Consider the following 27,681-nt stretch of genomic DNA (forward strand, 5'->3'; position numbering starts at 1 on the left):
TATCAGACCATTACATGAGAAATAATCCTTGATTTGTACAGATACAATTTTTTCCAATAATTTACTTAACACAGGCAGCAAGCTTATAGGACGACTATTAGGACCAGTGAATGCAGATTTTTTTATCCTTAGGTAGTGTCATGACTTCTGCCGAAGTCGTTGCCTCTCCTTGTTCAGGCGGTGCTCGGCGGTCGACGTCACCGGTCTTCTAGCCATCATTGATCCATTTTTCATTTTCCATTGGTTTTGTCTTGTCTTCCCACACACCTGTTTTCAATCCCATCCATTACATGTTGTGTATTTAACCCTCTGTTTCCCCTCATGTCTTTGTCAGAGATTGTTTATTGTCAGTGTTGTGTTTATGTGTATAGGTGCGCGACGGGTCTTCGTACCCATATTTGTTTATGTTCTTTTCTTATTAGTGTTATGGAGCATGTTACTTGGACATTCATTAAAAGACTCCATTTTACACTCCGTTTGACTCTCCTGCGCCTGACTTCCCTGCCACCTATACACACGACTCTGACAGGTAGTGGAATAACCTTTGACTCTGTCCAGACTTCTGGGCACTCCCCAGACATCAAGCGCTTATTAAAAATATGAGAGATTGGGGTAGATATTTGGTTAGCTGTAACTCTAAGCAATTTGGCGTCAAGATTATCTGTACCAGGTGACTTGTCATCCGAAAGAGACAACAGCATCCTTTCTAACTCTTACCTTTCTACTTGGTGAAATTCAAACATGCATTGCCTCTCCTTCATGATACAATATTTTACAAGGGCATATGACATGGAGCCATCAGTTGGAATCATAGCATTCCTCAACTTGTCCACTTTAAAACAGTTACAGAGTTTAATGGCTGTGATAGGAGAAAATTTAGGATGGATAATCCACATTGTAGTTACTCCACAATACTAACCTAATTGACAGATTGTAAAAACGGGAGCCTGTACAGAAGAAGAATATTCCAAAACATGCATCCTGTTTGCAACAAGGCACTAAAGTTATAATATAAAATATAAAATATTACATTCAATTTCAATACCATAATAGAAATTCAAAATTATGGAATTCAAATACAATTTATTTTGGCACTGAAATCGCTCCATATGTTCAGCTGGAGGACACAACGTTGTGCAACGTTCAGATAGAAATACAGCATGTAGAACAAACACTCCTCTCTGTCATGTAAAATAAGGAATTGTATCAGCTCTATTCATGACAGTTCAACAATGTTAGTTTACTGAACATGGCCCTGATAAAGGATTGGATGTCATTGGTTTAAAATTCCTCAGAGAAACCAAAGATTAAACATTCAACTCATTCCCCCACCGAGTCATTATAGAGTTAATAGCGATCCCTTTCCAGTTAAAACTTTTCCTGCATATCGGTTTATTTCCTGGTCTTTTCAAAGCAGGTGGGTCAGAGAAGGGTATAAAAGACCAGAGATAAGTGCAGTTCAGTGAATTGTGCTGTGGTTCTGTCACACTGTCTCTCTCTCTCTGTCTCTCATTAAGACTGGTGAGCTAGGGAGCATGGTTCCTCCAGGGTGGACTCTGGTGGCTGTCTTACTTTCTCTTGTCTCAGGTACAGTAGGTCTTCTTTGAAACTTGACTGTGATTATTTTTTTTATACATTTTTATCCTGATTAACTGATTGTCCCCACTGCAAATGTATATATGGTAAAATGAGTTATTACTGTACAGAATTGTACTTCAGTTTGCGTATGGATGGGCTGGCATATTAATATTTTGTTATTTCTAGTTCTAGGCCCAGTTGGTTCTGTTTCAACCTCTGATACCCATCAAAGTAAGTAAAGTACCTTCCTCTAAATTACATATACATAGAGGGCCAGTTTCCCAGACACAGATTAAGGCTAGTCCTGGACTAAAAAGCTCTTTCATTGGAGAATCTCCATTGAGAATGATTTTTTGTTCTCGACCAAACTTAATCCGTGTCTGGGAAACCGGCCCATAAAGGGCAACTCCGACACTTTTCAACCTCATATTCATTCCTCATATTCATTGACTCCAGCACCAAACCAGTCTACATATGTGAAACGGTAAGTTTCTATGATCTGTGGTTAAAAAGATACTGTAAGAAGAAAGGTCCTAAAAAATGCTTCACAGGGTAGGATTACAAGTAAGAGTTTCAAAACCTGCACAGTATTTTCTTGCTCCCCACGTCCTCATGAATCTCATAGTGCTTGAAAATCACTGTTTTTAAAACTTTAGATTGCTCATACTAAAAATAATATATAGACGTATTTTTTTAAATCTGTATGTATTTAATTATACATATGTAAATTATAGATATCTAAATATACGTTTAAGCTTTATATTTACATATATTTAAATGTACATAAATATATTGACATATTACAAAATTGGTAATTTTTATATATTTCTGCATGTATATTTATATATGTAAATATGTGGTGTGGAAATACATTTTGACAATATGCTGTGGTAGCTAGTAAAAGATATTCCCAAAAATATTTAATAAATATATGTTGCCATGTAATTTAATTAATGGAAAATGTAGCTTTTTAACTTAGCTATATACCGTAGCTAGGCTACATTAAAATACAATGTATAAAACTACAAAGTTCAGCACAAAATCACAATACATGATGGACAAGGAGTGCTTTCAATAATCATATTTTTTTTGCTCAAATAACTTGGTCCATTGTTGAATTGTCACTGGAAGCTCGCATCTGAAATATAAAATATAATGCATAAATTACCTCTGTGCACTTAACATCTGTATTTGAAAATGATGTATTTTAACATAAAATGTATACTTACAATGCAGATTCCTTCACCTCCAGTGTTCATTTTCTGACTCGCACTTATCCTGTGGAGAATGAAGAGACAGAGTCAGAGAAACAATTCCACACAAGATGAAGAATAAATAATTTAATTAATTTAATTTAGTTAATTTTCATGAACATATTTTAATTTCACTCGGAACTAGCTAGATAAATGATACAAAAGACTACTTACATTGACTGGGGTCTGTCCATAGGCACCTGAGGTGCCAGACCAGAACAATCCACTGCAGGAGGGAACATTTTGATTATTTTTTGCTGGAAATAATCTAGCTAGCTAGCTAGCCAGTTCTATCAGAGACACCCAATCCTCACTAAAGCTAGCTAGGTTAGCTAGCTACACTGGTTCTTCCTTTAAAAGTTACGTACAGTAGCACAGCTTGCAGGGTGCCAGAGAATTCTATTGCATGTTATTTAACTGTCAGCCATTGTTGCCAGAATGACGCAATTTACCATAATCTGCCACCATCTACCACAAACGGTTGCGGCATAAACTCAAAACTTTTAAAGGAAGAACCACTGTAGCAAGCAACACATTGATTGGCTAGCCAAGATTATTTAACAATAACTTTGGAAATTAAATTATGCATACATAACATTAACTCTACTGAACTCTACTCAACTTAAATGTCCAAGGCAATTGAAAAGGTTGAAAAGTGACGGAGTTTCCCTTTAAATTCAGTTTTTCTATGTGGATTTTTTACTGCAGCAGACGTTTGACTCTTCTCTGTTTGTTTCCAGATGTGTGTAAGACTTTCGGCAGTGGAGTCGTCCAGATGTTCAACGGAACTGTATTCTACGTCCGCTCCACCTGTCCATTCACGCTGACACGTTTTACTCACAACCGGGTGGACTGTGACATCACCGTGCGTCGAAGTGAAAACGGCCTGCTGGAATATGTCGAGATCAACGTCAACAAGATCCAGACCCGGATTCTGTACAATGGAACCATCTTCGTCGAGCAGAGAATGTTTGTGTTTTTATTTACTCTATTTTATTCTATTTTAATTCTGTTAAATTATGTCTAATTATTTACTCATAAGAAACAGATAACATATAAAGGGGTAGTTGCAAAGATCCAGATATTGTCACTTTTCATATAAAATCATGCATAACACAGTTCAGGAGTGGGTCTTCAAGATCCAGATAAAGTTAACTGTAAAGCTGGATTTAAAACATGTTCGGTGGATGTATGTATCCTGTATTGAATGTGGTTTTTAATCCAATGTGCTTAATCGTGGTCTGTGATGCTGCCAATTACACTATTACTTCAAAGCAAGTGATTACATTGAATAGTGAAATGTCTGTCCTCCACAGTTTTTTGACGCATGTGATGACTTGTAACTGTAATTATCTTACATAAGCTGCTAGCTCTAAGCGGAAATAATGAATGGATGAATCTGGTTACCTTCAAATGCACCAAGGTGATGCAGTTACATACATCATTAATCTGAGAGCTCTAGCATGACCAAGTTATTAATTACACATTTCACCAAATATTAGCTAGACTTTCCTGCCCTTTTCTTCACACCAACAAAATATACAGTCTAAAATTATCATTAACCTACTTGGCATTGAGGAAGAGGATGATTGATGACGATTGACTATGACGTGTTTGTCACAGGGTGTCCCTTCCCTACGATCACACCTATCAACATGTGTTCCAGTACGGTATCAACACCAAGCTGAGGAGCACTGTTCTACCTCTGTCTGTCATCTGGAGCAGTGTGGGCGTGGGCATCGACTCTCTCTGGGTGAGTGATCCATGAACAGCTTCAAATACATCGTTGTTACCTATTATTTAATCTCTCATGCCGTCCTTAACAAATTTGATTAGGTTCCTGGTGCCGAGATTACCTATTAATACATGATTGATTGACTGGTCCCTGGTCTGTCCTCTAACAGGTGAAACTGGAGCAGGAGCTTGTCCTTGGAATGACTGGACTCTGTGGACGACCAGATATACCAGGTCGATTACCTATTAAAAATATTTTTTGTACCTCTTCTAAATATATAAAATAACAGTCAAAACACCTACTCATTCAAGGGTTTTTCTTTATTTGTACTATTTTCTACATTGTAGAATAATAGTGAAGACATCAATATTATGAAATAACACACATGGAATCATATAGTAAAAAAAAGTGTTAAACAAATCAAAATATATTTTATATTTGAGATTCTTCAAAGTAGCCACCCTTTGCCCTGATGACAGCTTTGCACACTCTTGGCATTCTCTCAACCAGCTTCACCTGGAATGCTTTTCCAACAGTCTTGAAGGAGTTCCCACATATGCTGATCACTTGTTGGCTGCTTTTCCTTCACTCTGCGGTCCAACTCATCCCAAACCATCTCAATTGGGTTGAGGTCGCGTGATTGTGAAGAATCTAAAATCTAAAATATGTTTTGATTTGATTAACACTTTTTTGGTTACTACATGATTCCATATGTGTTATTTCATGGTTTTGATGTCTTCACTATTATTCTACAATGTAGAAAATAGTAAAAATAAAGAAAAACCCTTGAATGAGTACTGTAGGTGTGGCCAAACTTTTGACTGGTACTGTGTACTGGTACAGTATATATATATACTGATATATATTTACTGTATATCACGTTGTATACATATGGATTGTCTAAGTAATCTGCAAAATGCAGTATGGAGAAAAATACAGTGAACAGCCTCTTGAATATCAATTGTCTGGGCGCTAACTACACTTCTTGATGTTAGCTGTGCGCTAACTACACTTCTTGCTGTAAACTGCATTTTAACTACACTTCAGTGTACTAACTACTCTATATTTTCCTGCAAAATTAGATGACCGTCCGCGATTGATTGCAGAGAGTGTTCTGTCAGAGGACGGGTGCCAGACCATGGACTCCCTCCTTACTAAGAGCACGGTACATTTCCTGAATTATGTTCTACGTTCCAAATGACACCCCATTCTCTATCTAGTGCACTTCTTTTTGACCACTATATAGGTAATAGGATGCTATTTGGGACGTGGACCACCGTTTGAATCTGGTGGTAAAGTACTAGTATCACTGCTTGGGGTCTCTGGTATTGCGTGCTTGGCCTCAAGGTTATGGCTTGGTAAATAACACTAGACTTCTGGGGAATGGTAATGAATGGATCTAAGACATAGAACCCTACAGTTTTCTGGCAGGCCTTGATGTTAATATTTCTATATAGATAATGCCATGTTGCTGTAATGTAGCCTACATTATGTAGGTTATACTGTTTTGAAGTCTGCACTAGTGTTTTACAGTATGATGTACTGTATGTATTATGTATTATTTAATAGGTCTGTCAGAAGTTCCTCTCCAACTACGTTGAATGTCTGCAGGCTAACACAAGCAAATACATAACTCTTTGTAAAGAGAATATTTACGGATATGAAAAAGAGCATTATGTAGGATGTGCGTTCTACAAAGAAGTTGCCCATCGGTGTCAGACCAGCTACGCTTGGAGGACCTTGACACACTGCCGTAAGTAAATCAGTTCAGAACAAAGCTGTTAGTTTATAAATATGTTATGAACAGTTGTAACACATTATAATGATTATTAATCTTGTTAAAGTAATTTTGTCTTTAACAAATTCTTAAAGACTTGTGTGTCTGTCTGTTGTGAAACAGCTGAGTTCAGTTGCCCAGGAGAACTACACTTTGAGGAGCAGGGTGATGCGTTTGTTCCCACCTGTTCCAACCCAGCACCTAGAACCAATGATCAGGACATCACCAGCACCTGTGTCTGCCCCCAAGGTAGGCCTTACACTGTAATCCACAGAAACACAGTTTCAAGTGTAGTCTAAAGTGTAAAAGGTTTCTTTAAAATATTAATTGTAACTGAGCAGACAATGTCTTAGCAAGCAGATCTGCACTGCTTTTAAGATTACCGTCACATATTAAGCAATCTGCCGGGATACAATTTTAAACATTATCTTTAATGTCACAATCACATAAGGTTGATGAGGGTTTTAAATGGCTATGTTTCAGGACAGGTATTGAACGATCGAGCGGAGGGCCATTACTGTGTAAATGTGTCAGCCTGTCCATGTGTGTACGCCGGGAGGAACTATGCACCTAGGGAAGAACGCAGAACTAAATGCCAGACCTGGTGAGATAATCAGAACTCAGGAGTCTATTTTGGACCAGAGCACTATGTGGTTTTAGTCAAAAGTATTGCACTAGCGTATGCAGTGCCTTCGAAAACTATTCAGACCCCTTGACTTTTTCCACATGTTGTTACATTACAGCCTTATTCTAAAATTAATTAAATAAATAAAAATACTCAACAATCTACACATAATACCCCATAATGACAAAGTGAAAACAGGTTTTTAGAAATGTTTGCAAATGTATTACATTTAAAAAAAACTTAAATACTTTATTTACACAAGTATTCAAACCCTTTGCTATGAGACTCGAAATTGAGCTCAGGTGCATCCTGTTTCCATGAATCATCCTTGAGATGTTTCTAAAACTTGATTGGAGTCCACCTGGGGTAAATTTAATTGATTGGACATAATTTGGAAAGGCACACACCTGTCTATATACGGTCCCACAGTTGACAGTGCATGTCAGAGCAAAAACCAAGCCATGAGGTCGAAGGAATTGTCCATAGAGCTCCGAGACAGGATTGTGTCGAGGCACAGCTCTGGGGAAGGGTGCCAAAACATTTATGTAGCATTGAAGGTCCCCTAGAACACAGTGACCTCCATAATTCTTAAATGAAAGAAGTTTGGAACCACCAACACTCTTCCTAGAGCTGGCCGCCCAGCCAAACTGAGCAATCGGGAGAGAAGGGCCTTGGTCAGGGAGGTGACCAAGAATCTAATGGTCACTGACAGAGCTCAAGAGTTTCTCTATGGATATGGGAGAACCTTCCAGAAGGACAACCATCTCTGCAGCACTCTCTCAATCAGGCCTTTATGGCAGTGGCCAGACAGAAGCCACTCCTCAGTAAAAGGCACATGACAGCCCGCTTGGAGTTTGCCAAAAGGCACCTAAAGATTTTCTGGTCTGATGAAACCAAGAATGCCAAATGTCACGTCTGGAGGAAACGTGGGACCATCCCTACAGTGAAGCGTGGTGGTGGCAGAATCATGCTGTGGGTGTGTTTTTTCAGCGGCAGAGACTGGGAGACTAGTCAGGATTGAGTGGCCTGCCAGAGCCCGGACTTGAACCTGTTTGAACATCTCTGGAGAGACTTGAAAATAGCTGTGCAGTGACTATGCCCATCCAACCTGACAGAGATTGAGAGGATCTGCAGAGAAGAATGGGAGAAACTCTCCAAATACAGGTGTGCCAAGCGTGTAGCGTCATACCCTAGATGACTCGAGGATGTAATTGCTGCCAAAGGTGCTTCAACAAATTACTGAGTAAAGGGTCTGGATACTTATGTAAATGTGATATATATTTTTTTAATATATAAATTAGCAAACGTTTCTAAACAGTTTTTTGCTTTGTCATTATGGGGTATTGTGTGTAGATAGATAAAGGAAAAAAACGAATTAATACGTTTTAGAGTAAGTCTGTAACCTAAGAAAATGTGGGAAAAGTCAAGGGGTCTGAATACTTTCCGAAGGTACAGTGCGTTGAAAAGGATGTTATTTGTGAACTAGCCAGACTTCTCATTGAATTTTGTCCACTTATTGATTTTGTCCTGATCAAAATGTAACGTGATACTCATTTATTTCTCTACAGTGAGTGCGACAATGGCAAGTGGAAATGCTCTCAGAACAGCTGCCCTAGTAGGTGTGTGATTGAAGGGCAGTTTGTGACCACATTCGATGGGAAACAGTATGCCCTTCCCGGTAAATGCACATACATGGCCTCTAAGGTAAATCAATAGATTTTCATCTCACAGCACTATGGTAATTTTGAGTTGTACTCATACAGTACTTTCACCTGAAGTACTAACTTCCCTTATTCTTTACGAATGAAATAAAACAGGGTTTTAATTGGACGATATCCATACAATTTTCTGAGACGACGTCCTCCATCCAAAACGTGTTTCTTCAGATTTACCAGGTACTGTTTGTCTGCTTGTAACTTTTGCTTCCCCCTTTACAGTCAAAGTCTGTTCGTGATAATCGACAACATTTAAAACACTTTTTTTGTTGATCAATTACAGAATACCTACAGATTCTCTCACAACAGTGTACAGTTTGAGAAAGAGGAAATCCGAGAGCTACATCAGTCAGACAATGCCATCGTGTTCTGGCAGTCATCCATGTACGTCCAGGTATTGACATCCTTTGGCATGAAGATCCAAGTACAGATGTCTCCAGACCTCCAGCTCTATATCACACTACCACAGAGTGAAGTAGGGATGCCAGAAGGTACTTTGCGTTCATCATTATAATGGTTCTGCATCATATATTATCACTATATATGATCATTGTAATTACATACTATCATTGTCATATCAGTATTTAAGTCACATTGACTGAATCCTGTGAACAAACAAACAAATGATGACATGTATCTGGTCATTTCTGTACTCTAAAGTAAAGTGGTAACTTTTCCTTTTACTAGGACTTTGTGGAAACTATAATACCGATACCACGGATGACTTCACCACAAGCAGTGGTATCGTAGAAAACGCAGCGGAACCGTTTGCGCTGTCCTGGAGTGTAGGGGACTGTCCTGTTAACATACCTAAAGTCTGCATCAACACCGACAACGGTAAAGTCCCTCTGAAGGCTTCATGACTTAAAAAATAGGTTCTCACATGCGTTCAGTAGCTTTTTCTATGAAGGAAATGAATCAGTTTGTTTTAATAACTTTATGAAAATAATGCATGTAGTGACAAAATGTGTCACTTTTACATAGTGTTATAGCTCTTTTTTGGTACATTACATAGTCTACATGACTGCAAGAATGAGGGGAATGTGAATGCGTCTTGCAATACGACATAGTGTAGAAATGGAAAAATCCTAATTCTGTTTTTGTGCTTCTTAATCTAACATGTGGACGATTACCTCTCAGAAATATTTGCAGATGAGAAGTGCCACCCCTTGAGAGACCCCGGTGGGATTTTCGCCAAGTGCTACGATCACGTGCCTACTGACAATTACCACAAGGCAAGGATTAACTAATACCAACAAATCTTGGGAACTTTTTATACATCGATTAAGGTCAAACAAAAATACATATTTGAATTGCTATTTACCTTGTATTTAACTAGGAAATGATGATGTAACAACTTCTTGTTTGCAGGCTTGTATCCAGAGAACGTGTACCTGTGGAACTGGGCTGCAGCAGTGCTTGTGTGTGGCCCTGGCAAATTATGCCAAAGCCTGTGCCAACCAGGGAATCACAGTGGGTGACTGGAGAAGGGCCACCAACTGCAGTGAGTAACGCCCATCGAATTAGCAATTAGAGTACTAGAATGGACATTAACCTTCTTATAACAGTATAAAAGGTCAGACATTTTGGTAAGCCAGTGGTCAGCCAGTGCTGTGATATGATATTGTGTAAAACAATATATTTGAATATTATTTGCACAGTATGTTTGTTAGGTGGACTGATTCCAATAATGTTTCTAATTTACATTCCATACGAACAATGCAGTCAATCCACAGCCATACACTGGCTGAAATGAGTTTGTGATAGGACTTAGAAACGTTGTAAACGCAAACAAGTACTGATATTGTATCGTATAACAATCACAGCTTTCCAAGAAAATAAACATTGAGAAATGTATGATGTGTCAAGATATATTTTATAGGCTATTTATACAGAACATTGGTATAAAACCTGTGTAAACTGTATTTATATGACAATATTTTAGATTGACAGAAATTACACAATTTCTGATATACTGTATCACATTACTTTTATTTCCCTGCAAAAGTAAAAACAGGAAATGCATCAACTGCTTCTCTATTGCCATTCGTTCCAATTAAACTGGTTTGGATTTCTCTCTGACCAATATTTCTGCCATTTTCTGTAAATGTTTACTAACATGAATGTCATTTTGGATTTCCAGCGGTATCGTGTGAGAACAATCAGAGGTTTGACTACGAAATGCAGGCGTGCAACAGCACCTGTCTCTCCCTATCCCGGCCAGACCCCAGGTGTGGGGTGGAGGATGCACCTGTGGAGGGCTGTGGCTGCCTGGAGGGCACTCATCTGACCGGGGGGCTCACCTGTACCTCGAAGGCCCAGTGTCCATGTCACCATCAGGGAGGAGTCACACCACCAGGTCCTGTTATCATCGATGGACGACAGTGGTGAGTTCCTCTTACGTACTGCTATGGAGGTGTCATTACAGATGACAATGTCAGCATAAATAATTTGACTCTTGCACAAAAAACAGGAGATCCTATTACAGAACATGCTACTGTTTGTTGGTATTATTGTTAAGTTTATTTGAACAGGGACAATGTACAGCAACACATAAGTCTCAATACACTTGAGAAAAGATGCGTTGGACCAGATTTGTTCAACAGCTAATTTCCATCTGCAGTCCATCTGCATTTCCATCTGCATGGTAACATATAAACAAGAAAATACATTATATACGGACAGACAACACACAAACATCAGACACATTTTTGTATTCTTCTTAGGAATAATAACAAAAACAGAGGTCAGGATATACGGATACGTTTACAGACAAAAGTCAAGATATTGCACATAATAATCATTGGACACATTGCTATTGGAACCATTAGTTGTAAAAAACAGCAACAAAAACAAGCAGCAAAGAAAAAGGTTTGTAAGTGGTTACAAACCTGCTCTTCTTTATACTGCTTTTTGTGGAAAAGCACTGACACTAGTCACCATTTTTGGTTATCTGGTAGTTGGTTCCAGTGGTGAACAGCTTTTAAAGAATGCAGATTTTGGGCAAAAACTGTTTTAGACACCAGAACTCTACAGTTTCCATTCACTTCTCCCCTAGTATGTGATCCTATATATATAGTGCCTATTCATCCTAGTGACGTTTTTCCTATTTTGTTGCATTACAACCTGTAATTTAAATCGATTTTTATTTGGATTTCATGTAATGGACATACACAAAATAGTCCAAATTGGTGAAGTGAAATGAAAAAAATTACTTGTTTATACAAGTAAAATTATACAAAATAAAATACGAAAAAGTGGTGCGCGCTTATGTATTCACCCCCTTTGCTATGAAGCCGCTAAATAAGATCTGGTGCAACCAATTACCTTCAGAAGTCACATTATTAGTTAAATAAAGTCCACCTGTGTGCAATCTAAGTGTCACATGATCGGTCACATGATCTCAGTGTATTGTGGCAGACCAGGTGGTTTGGTCAAGGCGTTTACCCAGATCAGACACGGACAGAGTATGATTAGCTCGGTTACAAGGGTGTTTATTAAGTAAAAATCAAAAGAAAAGGATAGATCTCCCCCATGAGACCCTCTCCGAGATACCGTCTTCAGGGCTCCGGGTCTTGTTGTATCCTGCTTGGCACACAAACGTCTTCGCTCGGGCACCGTCTCCAACTACACGAAAGTCACCTTACTTCCCCCAGTCCTCTCCTGTGTGCTGCCCTTTTGGCAGCTTTATGGGGCTTGTACAGCTGGTGAGCAATCAGCCCCAATTAGTCCTGGACGGAGAGCCCGTCGAGACCTGGCAGGTCCAGCAGATGGAGCCATCGCCTCGTGATGTATACTCCGTCTGTCACCAGGCCTCGACGAGTCTCCCAATGGTGGCTGACCTGCTGTACCCACAGTATATATACACCTGTTCTGAAAGGCCCCAGAGTCTGCAACACCACTAAGCAAGAGGCAACACCAAGCAAGCGATACCATGAACAAAGTTGTGGAGAAGTACAGATCAGGGTTGAGTTATAAAAAAAGATCCGAAACTTTGAACATCCCACAGAGCACCATTAAATCCATTATTAAAAAATGCAAAGAAGCAATCCTGCTGACCCTGGGACTGAACACCTTCCTCTGCAACTGACTGGATCCTGGACTTCCAGATGGGCCACCCCCAGGTGTTGAGGGTAGGCAACAACACATCCGTCACTCTGACCCTCGACACGGGCTTACCCTTAGGGGTACGTGCTTAGTCCCCTCCTGTACTCCCTGTTCACCCACAACTGCGTGGCCGCGCAGGATTCCAACACCACCATTACGTTTGCTGACGACACAGCGGTGGTCGGCCTGATCACTGATGACGATCAGACAGCCTATACACCAACATCTTACATCCACCTTTTTATACTCTTTTGCAGCAAATGTGAGGATGGAGAATTGCTGTGCTCTGAAGATTGTGGTAAATATGTATTTTTATTTAATAGCCTCTTGATGGTCTAATTCTTACATGATATTGCAGTATTTTTGTGTGTTTGATATGCCTTCAAATATAATATTGTATGCTACTGTCTGTTTCAGGTTGCACCCAGGGGAAGGTTTGTGTGCATTGCTCACAATTTTCCATAGACACAGCTCAAACAACATGTGCCAGTCTGAGCAAACCAACAGTAAGTTCACAGTTCATATAAAAAAATGCAATAAAAAGTTAACTGAAAACTGTTCATTGATTCAATTAGCATTGAATTGTAATGAGACACTCATCTTCTTTGTTCCCAGAGTGCTGTTCAGAGTTGTACAAGTGGCTGTTACTGTCCAGGGGGCCAGTTGGAAGACCATAGGGGTGTGTGTGTCACTGTGGACAACTGCACCTGTCAGTACAGCGGCAGAGTGTTCAAAGCGGGACAGAGTGTCAAGACCAACTGTAGAACATGGTGAGTGAGCCACAACTGTTGCCTTGCTACTTCTGAAGTGTGTATCAATTACAGATACATGCATAAGTGAATGTATCACAGTACGACTTGGTACTGTACGAACATCAGGAAGTGTTTGTCTGATTCTAAGCTGAAGCAAAGATATTATAGATAGTGTTTCATACTTACTGTCTGAAATATAATCCATAATTTGAATCCTAACGTCTACTTAAGTTGATTTAACACGTAGCCTAGTGGTTAGAGCTTTGTACTACTAACCGAAAGGTTGCAAGATCGAATCCCCGAGCTGACAAGGTACAAATCTGTCGTTCTGCCCCTGAACAAGGCAGTTAACCCACTGTTCCTAGGCCGCCATTGAAAATAAGAATTTGTTCTTAACTGACTTGCCTAGTTAAATAAAGGTAAAATTAAATAAAAATTAACATCAATACATGATTAAGCAAAAATATATACTGAAGTGGAAGTTCAGAATCGTCCCCTAAAAGTTTGTCTCCATCCACTTCCCAGCACCTGCCACCATGCCCAGTGGAGCTGTGTAGATGAACCATGCCCTGGTACATGCCTGGTGTATGGAAACGGACACTATCAAACCTTCGACTCTAAATGGTACCGCTACGATGGGAACTGTCAGTACACATTAGTGGAGGTGAGTCACAGAAGGCAATCTGATATCACCTTTTCATTGGGTTGTCAAGCATTGTTGTTTATTTTGTTAGGGATATTTGTTTTGTTTTCTATTCTATACTGCTGTGAAATTAATGGTACTGCTTCTTTACAAAAAACATCGACAATTCTGCTGTTTTCCTCCTTCTCTCATAGGATGGCTGTGGTAGTGAAGCCGGCTCGTTTTCTGTCAAAGTGGAGAGTGTCCCGTGCTGTGACGAGGCTCTGACCTGTTCCCGGACCATCGTGTTAGACCTGCTGGTAATACACTTAGCTCACTTCTCTCCTCTGTCATGCCATGCTTTTGAAGTCCATTATTATTAAATAGAACTACCCATCAGTTTGTTTGGGATGTGTTTTGTTAAGTAGGACTAAGCACCACTTGGGATCACCAGATAGATACTAATTGTATTGAATAACGTATGTGGTAATAGGACTGTAATAATGAGGTGTTTGTCTTTTCTCCCAGGGTAATGTCACTCTGACTCTGAATGAAATGAAGGTGACGAGACGGCTCCAAGGGGGATGGGCTTCTCTGGAGGCTGAGCCTCTGTACTCCACCCACACTGTGGGCCTCTACATCATGATCTCAGTGCCTTCGAGAGGACTAACCCTCATCTGGGACAAACACACCAGACTTACCGTCATACTGGACGACCGTTGGAGGGTGAGTTCTCTCTATCTAGACGTTAAAGATGTAACCTGTAAGATTTCCCTATTGCTCGTTGATCATTTCAACTACTGAAATATCATTGCAACTGCTGAAATATAATTTCATATCTACTAAGTACTGTTTAGTATTAAGCTATGGTTACGTTTGCACAGCTCTCTTGCCTAAGTTAGTAACTCATAAATTAATTTGATTATTATTAAGTTAATTACCTAATTAATCAGCTGTACTTTCACAGAACCGAGTGTGTGGACTTTGCGGGAACTTCGATTCCAACGAGATGAACGACCTGCAGATAAGCGGGTCATCGGTGGTGTCCAGCCCCCTCGCCTTCGGCAACAGCTGGAAGACGGCCACACCCCCCTGCTCTGACGTGACCAATGAGGTGTTTCCGTGCCAGCGCCACTCCTACTGCTCCGCCTGGGCCGAGAGACGCTGTATGATCCTCAGGGGAGACACCTTTAAGGACTGCCACTTGAAGGTACAGTTCGCTTAAAAGGACAGGTCACCCCAAACGTTAAACACCTTTTATTAAGGACTGCCAAAGAGGTACGCTTAAAAGGTTAGTTTACCCCAAACATCACACAACTCCACTTAAAGGTAGGCTTAAAGGCATAGTTCACCACAAACATGTGGGTCCTTTGTGGCTCAGTTGGTAGATTATGGTGCTTTCAATGCCAGGATAGTGGGTTTGATTCCCACGTACACCCATACAAGGTATTTTAAATGTTTATGTACCCCTAAATGCATCTGCGAAATTGCATGTATTATATTATTATGTAACACATTTAAGGAGACATTCAGTTAAGATGTTCTGCTTTGTTCTCCAGGTGGACCCAGAGCCCTACTACCAGGCCTGTGTGTTGGAGTCGTGCTCCTGTGAGTTTGAGGGGAAGTTCTTGGGGTTCTGTACGGCCGTGGCGGCCTATGCTGAGGCCTGCAGTGACCAGGACGTGTGTGTCCGCTGGAGAACGCCAGACATGTGCCGTACGTAACAGATCACAACTGACGCAAATATTATCCTCAGTATATCATTTAAAACTAATGCTAACACTTTATTGTTATTTTTTAAATAAGTAGGAGCCTGCCCAGGATAGTCTTTCAATTAAATGCTACTTACAGTTGAAGTCAAAAGTTTACACACACTTAGGTTGGAGTCATTAAAACTCATTTTTCAACCACTCCACAAATGTCTTGTTAGCAAACTATAGGTTTGGCAAGTCGGTTAGGACATCTACTTTGTGCATGACACAATACATTTTTCCAACAAATGTTTACAGACAGGTTATTTCACTTATAATTCACTGAATCACAATTCCAGTAGGTCAGAAGTTTACATACACTAAGTTAAATAGCTTGGAAAATTCCATTAAATGGTGTCATGGCTTTAGAAGCTGCTGATAGGCTAATTGACATCATTTGAGTCAATTGGAGGTGTACCTGTGGATGTATTTCAAGGCCTACCTTCAAACTCAGTGCCTCTTTGCTTGACATCATGGGAAAATCAAAAGAAATCAGCCAATACCTCAGTAAAAAAAATTGTAGACCTCCACAAGTCTGTTCCTAGGCCGTCATTGAAAATAAGAATTTGTTCTTAACTGACTTGCCTAGTTAAATAAAGGTAAAATAAGAAAATAAAAGTTGGGTTCATCCTTGGTAGTAATTTCCAAATGCCTGAAGGTACTACGTTCATCTGTACAAACAATGGTACGCAAGTATAAACACCATGGGACCACGCAGCCGTCATACCGCTCAGGAAGGAGACACGTTCTGTCTCCTAGAGATGAACGTACTTTGGTGCGAAAAGTGCAAATCAATCCCAGAACAACAGCAAAGGACCTTGTGAAGATGCTGGAGGAAACAGGTACAAAAGTATCTATATCCACAGTAAAACAAGTCCTATATCGACATAACCTGAAAGGCCACTCAGCAAGGAAGAAACTACTTCTCCAAAACCGCCATAAAAAAAGCCAGACTACGGTTTGCAACTACACATGGGAACAAAGATCGTACTTTTTGGAGAAATATCCTCTGGTCTGATGAAACCAAAATAGAAGTGTTTGGCCATAATGACCATCATTATGTTTGGAGGAAAGAAGGGGAAGCTTGCAAGCCGAAGAACACCATCCCAACCGTGGAGTACGGGGGTGGCAGCATCATGTTGTGGGGGTGCTTTGCTGCAGGAGGGGACTGGTGCACTTCACAAAATAGATGGCATCATGAGGAAAGAAAATTATGTGAATATATTGAAGCAACATCTCGAGACATCAGTCAGGAAGTTAAAGCTTGGTCGCAAATGGGTCTTCCAAATGGACAATGACCCCAAGCATACTTCCAAAGTTGTGGCAAAATGGCTTAAGGACAACAAAGTCAAGGTTTTGGAGTGGCCATCACAAAGCCCTGACCTCAATCCCATAGAAAATTTGTAGGGAGAACTGAACAAGCATGTGCGGGCAAGGAGGCCTACAAAACTGACTCAGTTACACCAGCTCTGTCAGGAGGAATGGGCCAAAATTCCCCCAACTTATTGTGGGAAGCTTGTTGAAGGCCACCCAAAACGTTTGACCCATGTTAAACAATTTAAAGGCAATGCTACCAAATACTAATTGAGTGTATGTAAACTTTTGACCCACTGGGAATGTGATGAAAGAAATAAAAGCTGAAATCAATCCTTCTCTCTACTATTATTTTCACATTCTTAAAATAAAGTGGTGATTCTAAATGACCTAAGACAGGAGATTTTTACGAGGATTAAATGTCAGGAATTGTGAAACTGAGTTTATATGTATTTGGCTAAGGTGTATGTAAACTTCCGACTTCAACTGTATGTGTTATTGAAACAGTGTTTAAATGAACTATTCCTCCATCTACCCATACAGCGGTATACTGCGACTACTACAATGAGCAGGGCCACAGTAGCTGGCACTACGATCCCTGTGGACAGATCAAGACCTGTGGCAAAAACAACCTCTTCACTGGCAAGTTGGAAGGTAACTGAACTGACTCAATTAATGGAAATGGATGATCCATCTAACATGGTCCCGGATCTGTTTGTGCTGTCAAACAGACCTGTCACCAGGCTATGATCCCAGAACCAAATCTTGTGTACACTAATAGATAATTCTGTTTAACCTCTCTTGGGCACGTGAGACGGTAGCGTCCCACATCTTCAACAGCCAGTGAACCTGCTGGGCGCCAAATTCAAATACAGAAATACTCATTATAAAAATTCAGAAAACAAAACATATTTTACATAGGTTTAAAGATTAACTTCTTGTGAATCCAACCACGGTGTCAGATTTAAAAAATGCTTTACCGCGAAAGCATACCTTACGATTATTTGAGAACATAGCCCAGCAGACAAATCATTACAAACAGTAACCAGCCAAGTAGAAGAGTTACACAAGTCAGAAATAGAGATAAAATGAATCACTTACCTTTGATGATCTTCATATGGTTGCACTCAGCAGACATTCATTTACTCAATAAATGTTCCTTTTGTTCGATAAAGTCTCTTTATATCCAAAAACCTCCATTTTGTTCGTGCGTTTTCTTCAGTAATCCACAGGCTCAAACGCAGTCAAAACAGGAAGACAAAAAAATCCTAATTGTTTCCGTAAAGTTCATAGAAACATGTCAAACGATGTTTATATTCAATCGTTAGGTTGTTTTTAGCCTAAATAATCGATAATATTTCAACCGGACAATAACGTCGTCAATTTAAAAGGTAAACAAGAAACGCAATCTCTCGGTCTCGCGCATGAAAAAGCTCTGTGACACTTTAGGGTCCACTCATTCAGACTGCTCTTACTTCTTCATTTTTCAGAATACAAGCCTGAAACAATTTCTAAAGACTGTTGACATCTAGTGGAAGGCATAGAAACTGTAATTTGAGTCCTAAGTTAATGGATACTGTAATGGCATTGAATAGAAAACTACAAAACCCCCCCCAAAAATACTTCCTGAATGGATTTTTCTCAGGTTTTCGCCTGCCAAATCAGTTCTGTTACACTCACAGACACTATTTTAACAGTTTTGGAAACTTTAGCGTGTTTTCTATCCAAATCTACCAGTTATATGCATATCATATCTTCTGGGCCCGAGAAGCAGGCAGTTTAATTTGGGCATGCATTTCATCCAAAATTCAGAATGTTGCCCCCTACCCTAGAGAAGTTAAGTTTACATGTATGTTTAGATCTGTCATGAGAAATTAATCTACTCCTCACAGTGATGTTGACCTTAATGCTAACTTTGACATTGTCTCTGTGTGCAGGCTGCTACCCGAGATGCTCAGCAGAGGCTCCATACTATGATGAGAACACAAGGAGTTGCTCCACTTTGGACAACTGCACCTGTTATTCCAACGAGACTATGGTTACACCTGGTACAGTTATCAGGAAACCCACTGAGAAATGGTGAGTACCTATTTACAGTATATCAGTGCATGTAGGCCTATGTGAGGAAATGAGAAAGGGAAAATAAATGTAACATACAGGAGAATGGTAACTGATCTTTTACGGCGTTCTCTGTCTACAGCACTTGTGAACAGGGGCGTATTAACTGTGGTAAGTGGATATAAGTTATGACTGCATTAATGTATTTGTAAATCAGTTAAGACAATTGTGACTGACTTATATTAAAGTATTATATTATCAGGAATGCAGGTCGCAGTTGTAAATGAGAACTTATTCTCAACTGGCCTGCCTGGTTAAATAAAGGTGAAATAATAAATACAAAATGCTGTATTAACACATCCAATGTGATTTGCCTCTTTAGGTCCTGATCAAACCACTACTACACCTGAACCTCCAACCCACAGCTACACCATCAACTACAATGATAACTATACCTGAACCTACAGCAACTATACTGACTACTACACCTGAATATACAACACTATACTGACTACTACACCTGATATACAACAACTATACTGACTACTACACCTGAACCTACAACAACTATACTGACTACTACACCTGAACCTACAACAACTATACTGACTACTACACCTGACCTACAACCACAGCTACACCATCAACTACAATGAGAACTACACCTGAACCTACAACCACAGCTACACCATCAACTACAATGATAACTACACCTGAACCTACAACAACTATACTGACTACTACACCTGAACCTACAACAACTATACTGACTACTACACCTGAACCTACAACAACTATACTGACTACTACACCTGAATCTACAACCACCTACACAACCCACTACTACACCTGAATATACAACCACACCTACACAACCACTACTACACCTGAATATACAACCACACCTACACAACCCACTACCCCACCTGAATCTACAACCACACCTACACAACCCACTACCACACCTGAATCTAACAACCACAGCTACACAATCAACTACAATGAGAACTACACCTGAACTACAACAACACTATACTGACTACTACACTGAACCTACAACCACACCAACAACCTACTGTTACATCTGAACCTACAACCACACCTACACAACCCACTACCACACCTGAATCTACAACCACAGCTACACAATCAACTACAATGAGAACTACACCTGAACCTACAACAACATACTGACTACTACACCTGAATATACAACACACCTAAACAACCCACTACCACACCTGAACCTACAACCACAGCTACACAATCAACTACAATGAGATCTACACCTGAACCTACAACAACTATACTGACTACTACACCTGAATATACAACCCACCTACACAACCCACTACTACACCTGAATCTACAACCACACCTACACAAACCACCTACACCCGAATCTACAACCACACCTAACAACCCACTAATACACCTGAATATACAACCACACCTACACAACCACTACTACACCTGCATCTACAACCGCACCTACACAACCCACTACTACACCTGAATCTACAACACACCTACACAACCCACTACTACACCTGAATCTACAACCACACTACACAACCCACTAATCACCTGAATATACAACCACACCTACACAACCCACTACTACACCTGAATATACAACCACACCTACACAACCCACTACCACAGCTGAATCTACAACCACACCTACACAACCCACTAATACACTGAAATACAACCACACCTACACAACCCACTACCACACCTGAATCTACAACCACACCTACACAACCCACTACTACACCTGAATATACAACCACACCTCACAACCCACTACCACACCTGAATCTACAACACACCTACACAACCACTCTACACCTGAATCTACAACCACACCTACCACCCACTACTACACCTGAATCTACAACCACACTACACAACCCACACCACACCTGAATCTACAACCACACTACCAACCCACTCCACACCTGAATATACAACCACACCTACACAACCCACTACTACACCTGAATATACAACCACACAACTACACAACCCACTACCACACCTGAATATACAACCACACCTACACAACCCACTACCACACCTGAATATCAACCACACCTACACAACCCACTACCACACCTGAATATACAACTACACCTACACAACCCACAACCACACCTACACAACCCACTACTACACCTGAATATACAACTACACCTACACAACCCACACCCACACCTACACAACCCACTACTACACCTGAATATACAACTACACCTAAACAACCCACTACTACACCTGAACCTACAATCACACCTACACAACCCACAACAACAAGAACCACACCTGAATATACAACCACACTATTCCCAACGATAGTTACAGGACCTACAAATACTCAACATAGTTCACCAGTTGTGTCCGTGTTGAGTACTACAGCCGGACAAAATACTACAGCAGAAGCAACTACAGCATACACTGAAACTACAACTAAATTAACATCTACACAACCCACAACTACATTCTCATATTCTACAACCAAATATGTTGAACCAACATCTACAACCGAACCAACTACTTCACATACTGAAATGACAACCGAACCAACTATTTCTACTGAAATGACAACCAAACCAACATCTGAAGGACCACCGACTGAAGCTACAACCCTGTACACAAGTCAACCAACAACCTCCTCTACACGATCTCCCACTACCTCTGAATCAACAACATCCACACGTCCAACAACGATGTCAACAACAATATCTACAACACGTACAAGTAGGCCAACATATTTAAATATATTTTTGGCAATTTGGATTGTTGATAATGGTTGATATCTCTCAAATCTACACTAATGCTGACCTTACAGATAGATGTAGAAATTGTTCCACTTTGTTTAAGTCAAATCTTCACCTTGTTTCCAGTTTGTGAGTGTAGAGACCTGAAGAGGAACCAGATATGGGCGTGTGGAGAGAAGTGGACAGAAGACTGCTTCAATAAGACTTGTAAGGATGGGAAGATAGAGATGACTTCGGTCATCTGTCCGAATCCAGTTCGCCCCACCATGTGCCCCAGGGGACAGATGGTCAGAGTCTCAGACGGATGCTGTGACTACTGGAAGTGTGATTGTGAGTCTGGCTGCCTGTCTGTTCCTTTGTGTGAAGTGCTAGAGTTTGTCTATCCGTGTATCTTGTTTTTGAAGAGGGTTTTACTTCCTGCAAATTCTGATGTTCTTCTTATGTAGTTTTGTCTTCCTTATGGGAATGCACTTATTATAAGTCAGTTCCTCTCTTATTCCCCCTCTACTCTTATGCCCCTCTACTCTTATTCCCCCTGTCCCCCAGGTCGTTGTGACGTCTATGGCGACCCTCACTACATCTCCTTCCAGGGTGTGACCTTTGACTTCCTGGATAATTGTACATACATCCTGGTCAAGGAGAAAACGCTGCGTCACCATCTGACTGTTGCCGTGGACAACTACTTCTGTATTCCCGAGTTGGACGGCTCCTGTGCCAAAGGCATCATCCTGCAGTACCAGAACAACACGGCCACTGTCAGCATCGTACCGGATGAGTTCAGGGTGAAGGTACTGCCGGTCTTCAACTTGATTTATTGATTGATTGATTGATTGGTTTAAGGATTCATTCATCCGTCCATCCAGTCATTAAATTATTTGCTAATTCATTCCATGATGGTGATCTTTCTGATATCTCACTCACTCAAACCATTCTGCTCCTCTCTGTCCTAGTCTACTCTGAACCAGAAGAATGTCGAGCCTCCCTATGAGGAGAATGGTATCAGGTTTGAGACGACAGGCTATATGGTGTCTGTATACATCCCTGAGATACGCTCACATATCTCTCTCACACCATCCAACACTCTGACTGTCACCTTGGCCATGGAGCATTTCCTGAATAACACCCAAGGACAATGCGGTTTGTATTAGACAAGGAAGTGTGTCTGTGTGTGCGCGTGTGTATGCATGTGTGTATGCATGTGTGCGTTTCCAAGCTTACGTTTACATCTTTGGCCATTGGCAGGTGTGTGCGGTGGAAGCTCTTGTGTGCGTAGAAGTGGGGAGACTGAAGCTGACAGCTGCTGTGATAAGACCGCCTATGACTGGATCTATGAGGACCCTCTGAAGCCTGAGTGTAGCGCAGCTCCCAGGGACGTCCCATGCCATCCTCCAGGCACTCGTCCACCCCCCCGCTGTCTTGGAAGCCCCCTCTGTGACCTTCTCCATCACCCGTAGGATGATTCAATTCAATTTGATTTATTTCACATGATGATCTCCCAAATGGCCAAAAATCTGTGGCGTTTCATTCAATGTTGCTGCGACAGCTATGATAAAACATTACACTGAGATAAAACCATGCAACATACAAACTGATTTTGTTGTGTTGTAAAACTATTGAAGGTTTATTTTCCTGTATGTTGATCAGTCTGTTGGTATGTGTCTTTACAGAGTTTTTGCAAATTGCAGTAGGCGGGTGGATCTGAGCCAGCTTGAGATTAACTGTAGGTTTGATTCGTGTGGGAGGAACGACATGGCTTGTTCTCCTCTGGCGCAGGCTGTTGAGGAGTGTAAGAAAGCAGGCATCTGTGTGAACTGGAGACAACTCACCAACGGGACCTGTGGTAATTTAACTCATTTTTTCAAAAACTTCCCGAAATGTGTATCGGTGCTTGGAAAATCAACTGAGGCGTTGATAAAAAAAAAAAAAAAGAAGGAAATGTAGTTGTATTTGTGTATATATAAATAAATAAATAAAAATCATCCATCATGGTGTACTGATGCTGGGGAAATGCATTAAGACACAAGGTCAAGAAGAGAGAAAGAACATTTGACTAAATAACTTAATTTTTTTCAGCTATTGGGTGCCCGACAGGGATGGTGTACAGAGAGTGCCACGGTCAATTGGATGACTACTGTCACGGAGGGTAAGTGAATCCATCTCCCTGTGTCCTAACTATTTAACATTTTACGTGTCTAAATGTATAAAAAAGTGTCTGAAAAGTTCAAGAGTCTTTTGTGTTCCACGTTCTTTCTGCAGAGGCCGTGTTCAAGGGAGAGTACTGGAGGAAGTTAAGGCTGGATGTTTCTGTCTCAGAGGACAGTTCAGAGCTGAGGAGCACAAGAATATCTGCGTGTCGGACTGTCCCTGTGAGTGGAGTTTGGATTCTCTCTTGAGCCTAGGGCCAAATCCTAACTTGAGAAATCCACTTGTATAGGTTGAAGTTTAGCTTGTGATCATCTGAGTTAGGGTTTCCCAAACTAGGGACAGGGTTTCCCAACTCGGTCCTCGAGACCCCAAGGAGAGCACATTTTGGTTTTTGCCTTAACACTACACAGTTGATTCAAATAATCAACTAATCATCAAGCTTTGATAGTGTTAGGGGTAAACAAAATGGTGTCCCGAGGACTGAGTTTGGGAAACACTGCACTATGAGTATCCCAAATCAGGATTTGGCCTGAACACATTGACTGCAATGACCTCCAGGTGTGCAATTTATACATACTATCAGGGTTGGGGTTAATTTCACACATTCAATTCTAATTCAATTCCCTCTCCCTGTAAATTCCATTTAATAAAATTCTAATTCCAGGTCACTTTAAATGCAGAGATACTTTAATTCCTCTCAATTCCATTGTAAGTTAAATTACACGAATTCAATTCCCAATTCAATATTATCCCCAACAATTCCACATTCGAATTCAATTCCTTCAGGCTTTCAAACTGATCATGTCAAAGCCTAGCTATACTGGTAATATGGAAATACAAGTTGAAATTAATTTAAAATAAATCCTGCAAAATATTTTGTCACACTTTGTGCATTAATTTCATTTTCTGGGAAATATACAAATATTGTTTTCCAATTCAAACAGTCCAAACCGTTTAACAGATTGTTGACATTCGAATTGAATTCAACATACATTCTCCGCTTCATGAGTGAATTACAACTAGATTGGAATTGACCCCAACCATGCATACTATACTGATGTTTTATGTGTAACAAGTTAAACCTCTTCATCATGTCTTCCAGACTGCAAGGGTCCACTGGGAGAGTACAAGCAGGTGAGAAGACCATGTGCTTTCATGGCTCCATGATTACAGCTCTGTGGTTACAGGGCTGATATACTGGTACTTTTTAGTATTAATGTTCTTATGTTTTACAGCTTGGGGAGACATGGCAGTCCAACTGTCAGGTGTGTACGTGTAACAACCGAACCAAGACAGAGGAGTGTCAACCTAACCTCCCCTCCCCCGCACCTTTCTGCAGTCAGGACTCAGTCCTGGTCACCGGCTGCTGTGGCGAACAGACCTGTGGTAAGATAATGGACCTGATACTGAATAATAATGATGCATGTCTTTTGTATAGGGTGTTTCGAAATACACTCACCTTCCTAGTGCTCACATTACCTCACTTTCCTTTGCAGTCGAGAAGACATGTAACTATAATGGAAGGACCTACAAAGTAAGCATCCTAGATGTTTAGAAATACCAACTTTATAAAGCTACTGTACCAGAAAAAAAATATATACATACACACAAGACCTTTGTACACATTGGCAGCTCTTCTTGGCTGATGTCTATGTGCCTGTTTGGTTAGGTGGGAGACAGATGGACAGACCTTGCCCTGCCCTGTGAGTCCTATAGCTGTACCAGAGAAGGCACTCAGACAGTGAGAAGGGTGTGTCCCCATCAGAACTGCTCAGAGGTACCTGCTGCTCTTTCTCTGTATCAATCACATGTATTTATGAAGACATTTTTACATCAACACCTGTCACAAGGACATTCTTTTCAATGTCACTTTTTTATTTCTAGGAGGACAGAGTATGGGACGAACAACATTGCTGCTACACATGTAAGCTAACTCTTATCTCTAGTCCGTGTTGTAGGTAAATGATCATATCTGGTCACACTGACCATGAAGAGAGGGAGAGCCAGACATCTAGTGGTTGAACTGAGGTGGTTCACTTATTCACTGTGGACGTTTCCACTGCAAGGAGAGACTAGAAAATCAACAACAATATAACGTTTCCTAGTCTTTGTATCTGTTTCTTATAGCTCCAGGGGATGATTATTTACAATGTAACTCTGAACTGTATTAAAAAAAACTATATTTTCGTATTTTGTTTGTCTGTCCTATGTTAAAAATAATTGTTAAAGTGTTCAACATAGAGCACATTAGTTCAGAGAAAGAACTGTGGTGATGATGAGGTTTATGCATTTGTTTCCACTCACACACTTCCGTTGCCTCTACCCCAGGTAACCAGACCTGTGCTACCAGGGTTTCTAGTGTGAACATCACTGTAGACAACTGCACAGCAACACTACAGCTGCCCACGTGTCAAGGCCAGTGTGGGACAGAGACAAGGTAAGACTGGTCAGAGATTATTAGTGCACTTTATTGTATGTTTCTCTGGATAAGAGTGTGTGACATAACTACAATGTGAATGTCTTGTCTGGTCCTCTTCTCTTCTCCTTCCTCTCCTCCCTCTTTCTAAACCTCAGATGGGTTGTTGCTCGCAGTATTCTCCAACTGGAACAGAAGTGGGAGTGTTGCAGAGTGAGGAGTCACGAGAGGAAGTCAGTGAATCTGACCTGTACTGGGGGCTCCGTTATGCCACACCTGTATGCACATGTTACCAGCTGCGAGTGCCATACCTGCAGTATATTGCAGTAAACATCGCTTTGTGTTCTGAACGTATATGCACACAAACAAACAAAAAATCTATATTGAACTGTTATTAAGATGGTGAAAATGTGCCAAATCAATGTTTTTTCTAGATTCTGCAACCTTCCTATAATAGTGTCTTGGTCGGTGTTTTGAGGGTCTACTGTACAGTACGTGCAGAACAACGGCTTCATGTTCCCTTAGTAGAATAGGTTTTTCAGCTAGTGCACATCGGTCGAAAGGCCTTTTTCTATATTGCATATACTCTGTTCCAGTGCAGGAAGTGGACCACTATATGTAGAATATTGTTGATTGTGTATGTATTCCATAGACTTCACATAGGAAATCTTCTAATGATCCACCCAGCACTTTTTGCACTTTTCCATCTAAAAGACTGCAGCTCCAATTTGAAAGTGATTTTGAAATGTTTATTTCAAGAACTGTAACCACTTTGATTTTGCTGATTTTATTTTATATAAAGTACTGAAGCTTCCACATTGAATAACCATTTACTTATCACAATCAGTTGACTTTCATTGATGAATGTGCATGAATTGAATTAACATGAGTATTGATTAAAGATGAATCTGATACATTAACATCAGTATTGATTAGCTGAATTCAACAAAAGTTGCTAATCCTATCAGAGATATATAGGTGCACTATTACCTACCAATCAGGATCAGTTTCTATGGCTGCCAGGGGTTCTGAAGCTTCCTTCTGCAGGGC

The 27,681-nt window shown here is 40.5% G+C and overlaps 1 protein-coding gene across 1 annotated transcript; it reads left to right on the forward strand.

The window, feature by feature from the left end:
* Positions 1 to 1,480: 1,480 nt before the first annotated feature.
* LOC111951307 (mucin-6) lies at positions 1,481 to 27,447 on the forward strand. Its single transcript, XM_070434695.1, has 43 exons — positions 1,481 to 1,587; positions 1,765 to 1,809; positions 3,572 to 3,800; positions 4,455 to 4,584; positions 4,736 to 4,799; positions 5,649 to 5,731; positions 6,136 to 6,319; positions 6,467 to 6,592; positions 6,827 to 6,947; positions 8,537 to 8,672; positions 8,786 to 8,863; positions 8,967 to 9,174; positions 9,371 to 9,520; positions 9,824 to 9,918; positions 10,055 to 10,187; positions 10,827 to 11,070; positions 13,048 to 13,088; positions 13,208 to 13,296; positions 13,406 to 13,560; positions 14,068 to 14,206; positions 14,380 to 14,484; positions 14,693 to 14,890; positions 15,132 to 15,374; positions 15,724 to 15,880; positions 17,773 to 17,883; positions 19,167 to 19,308; positions 19,430 to 19,458; positions 19,670 to 19,743; positions 21,384 to 22,050; positions 22,197 to 22,400; positions 22,617 to 22,858; positions 23,021 to 23,207; positions 23,313 to 23,520; positions 23,738 to 23,910; positions 24,144 to 24,213; positions 24,327 to 24,436; positions 25,318 to 25,349; positions 25,451 to 25,601; positions 25,712 to 25,749; positions 25,885 to 25,992; positions 26,100 to 26,139; positions 26,544 to 26,652; positions 26,790 to 27,447. The coding sequence occupies exons 1-43, from the start codon at positions 1,536 to 1,538 to the stop codon at positions 26,959 to 26,961; spliced, it is 6,072 nt and encodes a 2,023-aa protein (XP_070290796.1). The 5' UTR covers positions 1,481 to 1,535; the 3' UTR covers positions 26,962 to 27,447.
* The last annotated feature ends 234 nt before the right edge of the window (positions 27,448 to 27,681 follow it).

The sequence above is a fragment of the Salvelinus sp. IW2-2015 genome, linkage group LG24 (assembly GCF_002910315.2).
Source record: "Salvelinus sp. IW2-2015 linkage group LG24, ASM291031v2, whole genome shotgun sequence".
NCBI classification, from domain to species: domain Eukaryota; kingdom Metazoa; phylum Chordata; class Actinopteri; order Salmoniformes; family Salmonidae; genus Salvelinus; species Salvelinus sp. IW2-2015.